We start from the raw sequence: 11,847 nt of genomic DNA, 5'->3' as shown, positions 1-11,847 counted from the left end.
GCACAAGGGAATCGCCGCGGATAGGAAATTTGCTAGACGGTAGAGGGGGGGAGAGGGGGGTGGGGAGAGAGAATTAAAAGCATGAAATTACTTCGCTTGAGAATCCTCGTCCTTAAATGTGTTGTTTTTATTCCCTCTCTATGGGATTCCTGTGTTTTTAATAAAGTGATGGGAATAAATTCAACTGGTTAAAATCATAGCTAACTGGGAGACAAAATAACTGAGTTGGAAGGGGTCTTACAGGTCTTCTAGTCCAGCCCCTTGCTCAAGCAGGAGACCCTGTACCATTCCAGACAAGTGGCTGTCCAGTCTCTTCTTAAAAGCCTCCAGTGTTGAAGCACCCACAACTTCTGAAGGCAGTCTCTCTCTTTCTCTTTCTCAGCCCATCCTGCCTCAGATATTGTGGGGAAAATAGGAGTAAGAAGGTGTGTTGTATATGTTTGCTGCCTTGAGTTCTTTGTAAAAATAATAAAGGAGAGATTAAAATAAAATAAATATGGCACCCATTTTCCATTGATTTGTGATTATTTTATATGCAGAATTATAGTTTATCTCTTTGAGGATTATGAAGAGCACATGGTTCATTGATATTGGCTTGAAGTCAATTACTCAATTTAGAAACCAAACTTTATTTAGAAGAGAAATAACATATGTACTAAATTTGCAAGTATCAATTTAAAAAAAGTATTGGGTTGTAAGGTGAAGTTTCTTGTGTGAAGAAGAATTACTGCTACAGTGCTACCTCAGCACTCAACTGTTTTAAAACTCATCGAATTTGGTACTCGATGCATTTTGACGTCATTTGTTTGGTACTCAATATGCAAACTGTCAGTGTCAGTTGCCTCTCGTGACTCATTACCCTTTCCAGTCAAAACAAAAGGTGATGTGTTAGTCACACATTAGCTCTTGTCCTGTGCACATCCCCTTGCGATCTTATCTTAGCTTCTATGGTCATTTTGTGTATTTTGTGCTTTTTTTTCCTCATCAGTATAGGTAAAATAAAGTATTTTATTTAAGTATTCATTTTTATGTTTATTTATATCTTTTTACATATTGCCTTAAAAATGTGCATTGTCTTTGGTTTGGGAACGCATTAAATTTATTTACATTATTCCTTATGAGAAAAATTTGTTTGGTACTTATATTTAGTACTCACTGCGCCTCGTGGAACCAATTAACAATGAGTACAGAGGTACCACTGTAGTCTGAATTTATAAAATAACTATAATGATTTGTGATAGCCAATGTGACAGTCTTGTGACAGATTCTTTCATATGAACCAATGGTCTTCAGTCTTCACATACCCATGGAACCCTTCTCATTGTGAAAAATCAGTTTGCAATCCATTTAATAAATATATTTCATGTAATGCACTTCATTTGAACAAAATTATTGTTACAAAGTAATAATACATTTTCTACAATATAAAAAGAAACTGACATGGAACTCCTGGACGATTCCCATTAAATCCTGGGGTACTGTTTGACTACCACTGGTATAAACCAACACCCAACACTCAAATCAGAATACAGCTGGAAAGGACCTTGGAAGTTTTCTACTCCAGCCTCCCCTACTCAAGCAGGAGATCCTATACCATTTCAAACAAGTGACTGTCTTGTCTCTTCTTAAAAACCTCCAGTGATGAAGTACCAACAACATCTGAAAGCAAGCTGTTCCATTGGTTAATTGCCCTCACTGTTAGGAAATTTCTCCTTAATTCCAGGCTGCTTCTCTCCTTGATTATTTTCCATCTATTGTTTCTTGCCTATCCTCTGGTTTGGAAAATAAGTTGACCTCCTGCCCTTTTTGTGGCAGCCTCTCAAATACTGGACTACTATCATTCCCCAGCCCCCAATCCTTCTTTTCTCTAGACTAGCCAAACCCAAATCCTGCAACCATTCTTCATATGTTTTAGTCTGCAGGCCTTTAATCATCTTAGTTGCTCTTCTTTGCACTTTTTCCAAAGTCTCAACATCTTTTTTGTAATGTGACCAAAACTGGATGCAGCATTCCAGGTATGGTCTTAATAAGGCTTTATAAAGGGTACTAATACTTCACATGGTTTCGATTCTATGCTTCTGTTTATACAACCAAGGATTCTATTAGCTTTTTCTAATGTTACCACACACTGCTGACTGATGTTTAAGTAATCATCTACTAGGACTCCAAGGCACCTTTCACAGTTACTGTTTTTGAGCCAGTTTCACCTAATTGTACTTATATCTTTAGTTTTTCCTGCCCAGGTGTAAAACCTTGCTTTTCTCTACATTTGTTGGGTAGGGTGTATTGTTGAAATTGGTCAAGATATTTTTGAATTCTGAGCTTCCATTGGCTATTCCTGCCAGCTTAGTGTCATCTGCAGATGTGATGAGTTTCCCTTCTATTTCCTCATCTAAGATACTGAAGAGTACTGGGCCTAAAATGGAACCTTGTGGTACCCCACTGCTTATTTCCTTCCATGTATGTGTAGCACCATTAAGGACTATTCTTTGATTACAGTTTGTCAGCCAGTTACAAATCCATCTGGTCATGATGCTGTCTATCCCACATTTTTCTAGTTTACCAAGAAGTAGATGGTGGTCTACTTTGTCAAATGCCTTGCTGAAGTCTAAACATACTATGTCCACAGCATTTTGCTGGTCTACTAATTTAGTCATTTTGTCAAAGAATGAAGTAAGATTGGTTTCCCATTATTTGTTTTTAACAAAACAAAACAAAAAAAAACAACTACTAGTTATAACTTTGTTTCTAGATATTCACATATCTGTTTTTTTATTATTTTTTTTGGTATCTTCCCATGTATTGATGTTAGACTGATTGGTCTATATTAGGAATTAATAATACAGAATTCAAGTCCTATTGTTTCTCCAGACATCTTTCTCCTTGGCTTGCCTTGCTTTGCCTTGCCTTAAAAAGTTAAATTGGAAGCTAGCATGCTGTAAAGCAAAACACTTGTGCCCAGAACAGCCTTCTCTAGTCTGATGCATTCCAGTTGAGTTGGATTGCAAGAATCAAAATTTTTAGCCAAACGATTGGTGATGAATTCTGGGAATTAAAGTCCTAAACTACAGTATTTGAAATGCTATAAAAAAATTTCTAAACATCTAAAGATAGCATTATTTATGAAATACTGCATCTAGGAAAAATGATTAATCATTGTTTCACGAAAGAATCCAGTTTAATGAGTTCACAAAATACACTGAACCACAAGATGAACTAAATTTATACAATATGGTAGGCTAAATGTGTTGGGTATTTTGTGGTTCTGCTTCCCATGGAGCTTATAATATAGTTTATTCTGGGTTGCAAAAATCCAGATGAACACTAAATGGCAACGAAGAGATATAATATGTTTTGCTATCTAATGATCCAGACTTTTGCAGTTCAGATCTGATAGTGCAGTACTTAAGCACTTCTAGATGGACTAGATTTAGCTTTCACATTATATTCACATTTGGGAAAAGACCTTTAATAATTGCATCCCAGATCTCTTTCTAGTTTAAATTCTGAAGTGAACAAGCAGTATATGCCTTATATCCTTATATCCTTTGACTTGAATGAGCCTGTAATTCTATTATGCTTTTCAATATCTACATACTCTAGATTCCCATTAGATGGTAAATCCTATTCAGCCTTAGATGATTCAATATTCGCCTGACTAGGTGGCTAAGACACTGAGCTTGTCAATCAGAAAGGTCGGCAGTTCGGTGGTTCGAATCGGTCGTGTAGGTAGGGTCTCCTGCTTGGGCGGAGGTGGGTGGGTGGACTAGATGACCTACAAGATCCCTTCCAACTCTGTTAATTGTACCACTTGCCGCTACTTCCTTTGGAGACAAGACTTTTTGAGACCAAATTACCACTAAATTAAACGGTTGCACTCATACTATTTTGTGTTGAGAGTTATCTCAGCTCACAAGGCTATTTTTTTTTTCGAAGCGTACATCTCCAATCCGTACGCTTCGTTCGAACTTCCGCCACCGGAGCACTGCGCATGTATATTAATTCGCGGCTGCTACTTCGGATGGGTTATGACCCAAGATGGCGGCGCCCTGCGCTTTTGAGCCTTGGCTTGAGAGTCGTCTCGAGGCCCTTGGATTAGATGGAGACGTGTACGGTGGATATATACGAGGAGTATTGAGGGAAGCGGAGTGCGATGCAGAGCGGCTGGAAGGGCTAGCAGGGGCCTTGGCTGCGGGGGAGCCGGTGAGAATGATGGCCAATTGGTCCTAACCGGCTTCCGTAGATATTTTTTCCCGTTCCTTCCTCCCTCTCCCCCCCTCCCTCCCTCTCTTCCTTCCCCTCGTATGACACTATCAAAATGGATTTCGTATCTTTGCTGGCTTTTGGGATATATTTTATTCGTATGTCTAAAATATATCCAAAGTGTGCATGAAGAATTCCAGGAACAGCTAGATATTTAGGTGTATTGCACCGAGTTTAGTTTTAATTTTTATCTCTTCATTATTCACGTAAAGTATCTCGAGGTGACAAGTTATGTTTTCAAATCTGGGTTCAAATTTTATTTATTCCTAGTGTTTACTGAATAGGTTTAATTAACAGTCTGTTTCTTATCAAACATCTTCATTCCTAACATTACAAATAGGAGGTTCTACTCTTCTGATCACTAAATGATCAGGCTCTGTGATAAAGTTGGCATCAAGATTGTCAAGATTGTATTAAGTGTTTTGAAAAGTCTTAATGTAACTAAGTTTATTGTTGCAACCACAGGTCATACCTTATAATGTGCCATAAACTACAGTAGCAGTAAAATAGTAAGATTGTAACAGTAATAAAAAGTATTAGATTTAAAAAGGGTAGAGAAAATAAAACCAAGACTACAGCTAAGAATTTATGCATTTCTTTTTATGTTTAAGGGATAAGAGAACAAAAATAGCAACTTGGTTGCTTACAATTGGAAACATATCTGCAAGAAAATAGTTCAATTTTTTGGGATTGGAACTGTGTGAAAGTTATTTATTTATCAATCAAATTTAGAAACCAACCATTTCACTTTAAGAATCTGTTAGTCTTTTTGGTTGTCCCAAACGTTTTGAGTCTCTCATGTCTCAGGACTACAATTCAAGAATGTTTTCTTTTGCTTTCCACAAAAAAAAAAAGGCAGTAACACACCAGCTTGTTTTGTGGCAATGCTGCAATCCTGTATCAATGTATTTCCTTTTTTTTTTTAATTGAAAAAGTTTTACAATTACATTTTCTCCCCATTTCCCCCCCCCCAACCCTCCCTAACCCTCCCTAACCCACCCCTCCACCCCGGACTTCCACAGAATATAATCCAAATCAAAATCCCCTTTTTATAGAACTTGAACCCCTCCACCCCCTATATATTTTTCATCTTCACAAAATTCAAATATTTCTATCTTTGTATAGTACTTTCAGTTGAAAGCTATCTGATACTTCCTAGTTTGATATTTGTTCTGCACATAGTCTATCCACTTTTTCCACTCCCATTCATAAGTCTCTTGTGAATGATCTTTTAAGTATGCTGAAATCTTCGCCATCTCTGCAAAACTGGCCATCTTCAAAGTCCATTCCTCAATAGTGGGCATAGCTTCATGTTTCCAGTATTGACCTATCAGTAATCGCGCTGCTGTTATCATATACAATATCAACTTTATTTCACCCAATGTAAAACCCTTAACTATACCCAATAAAAATAATTGTGGAGAAAATTGAATTTTTTTCTTCAAAACATTCTGCATAACCCACCAAATTTTTATCCAAAAAGCCTTCACTTTCTTACAAGTCCACCACACATGATAATATGTGGCATCTAAGCAGTCACATCTCAACATTTCGGTTGAACATTAGGGTATATACACGACAATTTCTTAGGATCTAGATGCCATCTATAAAACATTTTGTAAAAATTTTCCCTCAAATTCTGCGACTGTGTGAATTTAACATTCTGAACCCAAATTTTTTCCCATGTCTCCAACATCACTGGTTCTGCAAAATTTTGTGCCCACTTAATCATGCAATCTTTAACCAATTCAGTTTCTGAATCCCTTTCCAACAAAACATTATAAAGCCTTTTAATACCAAGACAGAGCCTTGGTAGTACAGTGGTCTAAAGCACCCTGTTATTAAGACCAGCTGCCTGCAATTACTGCAGGTTCGAATCTCACCAGGCTCAAGGTTGACTCAGCCTTCCATCCTTTCTAAGGTAGGTAAATTGAGGACCCAGTTTGTGGGGGCAATAAGCTGACTTTGTATAAAATATACAAAAGGATGAAGGCTATTGCTTAACGCATTGTAAGCCACCCTGAGTCTCCGGAGAAGGGCGGCATATAAATCAAATTAAAAAATATATATATATATGCATTGGACCTTTCTCTTTTATATGTCTAACCAATTCTTCCTCGTGCAACATTATACCAATTTTTTGGTCCTCTTTCCATCTCAGTTGAAGTTGATTATACTGTAACCAAGTTAGATTAATCCCTTCATCCAACAGTGTTTCTAGTGTCTTCAGTTGCCATCTGCCCGCATCTGTAAAAAGAACTTCTTTATATAAATGTATCAATGTATTTCCATTTAATAAGTGGAAGTTGCATTCATAGCTTACCATCTATTTTTATGTAACTGTTTAAAAATACTTTCTTGTGACTCACAAAATTCTAAGTAACTCTCTTGTTCTGGTAGTCATATATTTATTTGTTCTATTGTTCTCCTGCTATAATTCAAATGATTCAGTTTTTATTAGGAAACGGTTTAAATCTATCCATAGTCTAAAATATAGAATTCTTTATAATTCTGTTTATGAACTGATTCCTTCACTAAATGATCAGCCTCTGTGATAAAGTTGCATCAACTATCATTAAGAGCTTCCCAATTAAGACACACTTTCAGCCATTGGTAGTGTAATAATTACACACATAATTATAAAAAAAACCTGCATAAATTTGCATCTTTAGTGGATTTCAGAACATATAGAATTATATTTTTGTTTTAGATAAGATTTTCTTAATTCAGCTGAGTAATTTCTCTGTTCTTTATCAGGATGAAAATGTTTTACAAGAAGTTTGTAAAGAAATAATTAAAAAATGGTCAGAGACCCAAGATGTTGAAATCAGTGAGAAGAAAGAAGGTATTAAATGGCATTCTTTGTGGTATTCAAGGAGTTACATGGATTTGGATACTTTTGCATGATTTTTACTGCAAAAATTACTTGTTATCTCCTTTGTATTGTTTTTTCCAGTTCTGATTTCATGACATAGGCTTCTGTACTCAACTGTGCAGTCTCTTATTTTACATTTACTTGATTTCAATTTTTTTTTACATTGTTTTTATTTTTATGAATAGTTTTATTTTGCTGGACTTTTTAAATTTATTTCATCTGAGGCTGTAAATAAAGTTATTGTTATAATTTTGACTTTTTAAACATTGAATTCAAATTGGAGAAAATACTGACTTCTGGAGAGCATAATGTTCATATGCAAGAAAAACAAAGACTTCTTGGTGGACTTGATAATTACTTATTCTTGCTTTCCTTCCCAGATGAGATTCAAGCCATCACAAACATAATTGAAAAGCAGGCACAAATTGTTGTGAAAGCTAAAGAAGTCTTGAAGGAGGATACACTTCAGAAAGCTGCTCTCCTGGCACAATATGCTGAAGTGACAGATGATGAGGAATATCCTTTCTCTGCTGCAAGTTCTGATAGTGTCTATTCTTTAGCTGGCTGATTGAGTCACTTGGGGCTGGGGTGAATTGTATTGTTTGGTTAGCTAGTTTTTTGTTATAACCTGCTCTGTGTTATAAATTTGGAGTAGAATGTATGCAAGAACTTTAAATGTAGGTCAGAGCAAAGATACTCCATAATGATTGGACAGAGATAATTAATAACCACCTGTGGTTTAACCAGAAAAAAAGAGTCTCATTATTCTACCATCTATTTAACAGATGTTATCTTTATGATTATGTCAGAAATAATGTTTGTATAATCATTACCCATCATATTATTGAAGTAAGTAGGAAGCTACTTCAAAATAATTTAAATGGCTTTAGCGTAGACTAAACACACTCACGTTGATAAGTTCTTTATTTTAGCCATGGTAGTTTGGGGTATAATTTTCTGTTCTCATAAGAAATCTCTGGTTAATAGATATCAAGAACAAGTGGAGGTTGAAGATACCTATATTGCCATCCTTGATAGAAGAAAAACTACAGGCAAATATTTCTGATTATTTCATTAGGGGAATGGAAGATTATTTCTGGTCTCTTAATTATTTTTTCACGGTCATGAAGTATCTTACATAGGCATTTAGTACATTTGTCCATTTTCCCAAAATTTTATTATCCTTAACTCAGTACACTGAAGTAAATGTACATGAAGATTTGGGAGCAGCAGCAATGCCTATTGCTTCTAATAAATGTATCCTTTGTAGGATGGCCCTTGAAGGTAAATGTGGACATTCTTGGAATAATAATAGATAGCATATTGTGTCAATGGTATAAAATTTTAAAGAGTGTTGAGTCTCTAGAGGAGAATCTTGGGTAAAGAAGAATGGAATTTCCTTTTATTTCAGTTATTATAGGAAAGATTTTCTTGTAAGTAAGATATTCAAACTTTCTTCAATGTCTTCCTGGTGAGTTAATTGATTAGGTACAGATCATGCAGCAGCTGCAACAGCTATTTTCTTAAAAATTTGTTGCATCTTCTACTTTGTTAAATGTTTTTATTTATTTTTTTATTTCTCTTCAGAATAAACTTAGTAAATTGAGGAATAGTTACATTTTCCTTCCTGAGAAATGCAAATCTGAATTGAGATTTGAATGCTAAATCTCATTTTCCACAGAACCATGTGGAATTGGTTTTTCTTCTGTACTCTGTTTCTATGGCTTAAGGCTCTGTTGCAAGTATGTTTAGACAAAGTCAGAACTTTATGTGCTCAAAAGGTTTGTTCTCCTCAACTCTGTGCTTGTTAGCTTTATTCAAAAATACAAACCTGGAAGATGTTATGAATGCTCGTAAGCTGGAGAGAGAACATTTACGTGATGAATCCCAGCGAAAGAAAGAGCGGGACAAACTCCAGCGAGAGAAAGACAAGCTGACTAAGCAAGAACGTAAGGAGAAAGAGAAGAAGAGGACACAAAAAGGCGAGAGGAAGCGGTAGCTAAGAACAGCTGCTGGACTTTCTTCCCCTCCATTATCTAAAAGATGGCACAGCATGCATGTTCAGCCAGAATGATCAAGCAGACAAGTTTTTTGAACATTTTTCTTTGTTTTTCCAAAGCAGAAGCATGTTCTTGGCAAGATTTGCAGGAAGAGGGAATGTTTTCTCTCTCATGATAAAAACTTTGATTTAAAATTTTGAGTATACAATTTTGCTGTCCAAGAATTTGGCTGAATTGTCATAGCCAAAATCTATAACCAAAGAACTGGTGACTTTTTGTTTTTTCTTGTCATTTTCTGCTCTTATTTAGTATTTTCTTGAAAACTGTAAAGTTAAGGAACTTGTATAATATTCAGTCTACCCAAAGGTTACTTATAGGTGGTAGAATTGTTGAGGAAAAAGTTTGCTACGTGTATTTGTCAAGAAGAGATAACATGCCATGATGAGTGTATAAGGTTGGATTTTGCGCGATGCTGTAAACATCTGACATCAAATGTGAGACAACGTATTTCATTTGTTCAGGATTGTCCTAATAAATGCATATGTGACTTCAACAAAGCTGTACTGTTGCTACCTTAGGTAAAGCTCTCTGAATTTAATTAGTATGTTACATCTTGCTCCATACATTCATTATAATCTATCATACTTATCGCAGACTACTAAATTCAAGATGATTTCTATCGCTCTCTGATCTTTAATGTTTATAAGATATAATGATAATTTTTAGCAAATGTCAGATAACTCTTCCATTTTAGAGGCAAAGTAATTTGGAACAAGAAAAAGAGAAATAGAGAATAGTGTTTATAGCAGTGAAGTCCCGGCTTAAGTTTTGCTGTGAAGCATGGTCACCTTAATTATATGGGGCCTAAAGTTATTGCCTTTGCTTTCCTCTTTATTCTAATAGATGCTCCCAAAGCATCTTCTTTTATCCTGCTATTTATCCTATTATTGTTTCATAGTATTAGTACAGCATCAACATTTCAGTACCCAGAATTCTGGCTATTTGATTCCAGACTTGATACAATGAATATTACCCTTGTTTGATGCAGTCAGTCTCTTGTTTTTGAGTAATTGCTGTTCCTTCCTGATTATCACCTTTTCCTTGCTGATACACTAACTGATGAATTATTGAAAATTGAAGGCCAAGAACAGGAGAACATCACGTAAAGGAAGGCTACATTAAATCTTCCCCCATTTTTTATTTATTACAATAGATCTTGGTATAAATTGCAACCTTTTATCATTTTGCTTCTTAGATAAGGGAGATTAGCTGAATAGCAGCAAAGACATACTTCCAGTAACTGATCACAAATAAGAAAATATTTTGAACATTTTGTTGGAGGATCTGACTACTTGATCTCTTAGTTGATTAATACTGTTATTTCAATAGTTCCATGTTCGAGATTTATTAAGGGTACAGCTATTGTGACATATATTGTTGGCATTGCTGTCAAATCATCTTTACATTTGCAGTACTGAATAAGTTATATTTCCTTGCCATATTTACCAATGCTCATAGGGCATTATTAATTGTTCTTTATACATAACCTCTCTCGTAACTAATCCAACTTGTTATTTGTGCCATTAGTGTACTAAACGTAGTTATATTAACTTTCACATAACTTTTCCAAATATCAACTTGGAATTTAATGACGTGTTTCACTGCTCTGAGGAAGCAGTAGAGGAAAAGGTTTTGCAACAGTTAGATTCAAAGGGTCATGATTGAAAAGGTATATTCTAGCACCTGATGTGAATGGAATGGAATGGAAACAGAAGACTAGAGTGATATTTTATTAGCCAAGTGTGATTGACACACAAGGAATTTATCTCCAGTGCAACAGCTCTCAGTGTATATACAAACAACAAAGTAATATAGTCATAAGATACCATTAGGAGAATGTAGTCATTGGTATGGAGAGCGCACAAAGCCCTGGGGAGCGCCACCTGCGCTATCTGAACAGGTATTAAATGTGATTTTACTGGCTTCACCTGCTTTCTATCTGTTGGAAAGCTTATAATTCATATACCGTGTTTTCCCGAAAATAAGACCCTGTCTTATATTTTTTTGAACCCTGAAATAAGTACTTGCACTCAAAAGCCCGATTGGGCTTATTATCAGGGGATATCTTATTTTGGGGGAAATAGTATATAAGTGGATAGGTGTAACTAGCTGAATCAGTTTAGAATGAATTTCTGGGGTGGTGGTGATATTGAATACCAAGCTGAAGTCTACAAAAAGGCCCTTGCATAGATCCTTGGGGATTCAAGATGTAAGATGTAGTGCAGTGCCATATTAACAGCATCATCTGCCGATTTATTTGCTCGGTGGGCAAACTGCAAGGAAGTCTAGCAGCGGGTCTGTGATGTTTTTCAGGTGGATCAGTACTAATCTTTCAAAGGTTTTCCTAAATACAAATGTCAGAGAAACCAGTCTGTAATCACTCAGCTCCTTGATGGTTTCTTGGGCCCCAGATAGAGTGTTTGAAGCAAGAAGGAATATAATACATCTCTAATGATTTATTAAAGATGCAGGTGAAGATGGGGGCCAGTTGATCAGCACAGACTTTCAAGTAAGAATGAGTTACGCTGTCTGCAGTGGTCAAGGGACTGAGGATAAAGACGGGAACTGTGCTGAAGTGTGTGTAGTGAGGATTAGTTCTATATGTATGATATTGGAAAGATTCAACCATTTGTTTATTTCCAGGCAATA

The 11,847-nt window shown here is 35.8% G+C and overlaps 1 protein-coding gene across 1 annotated transcript; it reads left to right on the top strand.

Moving 5' to 3' along the window:
* The first annotated feature begins 3,992 nt into the window (after positions 1–3,992).
* CCDC43 (coiled-coil domain containing 43) lies at positions 3,993–9,695 on the top strand. The gene is made up of 5 exons (XM_034416062.3): positions 3,993–4,203; positions 7,021–7,108; positions 7,519–7,654; positions 8,337–8,395; positions 8,950–9,695. Exons 1-5 carry the CDS (start codon positions 4,039–4,041, stop codon positions 9,135–9,137), a joined length of 636 nt encoding a protein of 211 aa, XP_034271953.1. The 5' UTR covers positions 3,993–4,038; the 3' UTR covers positions 9,138–9,695.
* The last annotated feature ends 2,152 nt before the right edge of the window (positions 9,696–11,847 follow it).

This window comes from Pantherophis guttatus, chromosome 4 (assembly GCF_059756535.1).
Source record: "Pantherophis guttatus breed Tessera chromosome 4, ASM5975653v1, whole genome shotgun sequence".
Classification (NCBI taxonomy): Eukaryota; Metazoa; Chordata; class Lepidosauria; order Squamata; family Colubridae; genus Pantherophis; species Pantherophis guttatus.
The sequence above is the reverse complement of the archived record's forward strand: the minus strand, read 5'-3'. Positions and strand labels throughout refer to the sequence as shown.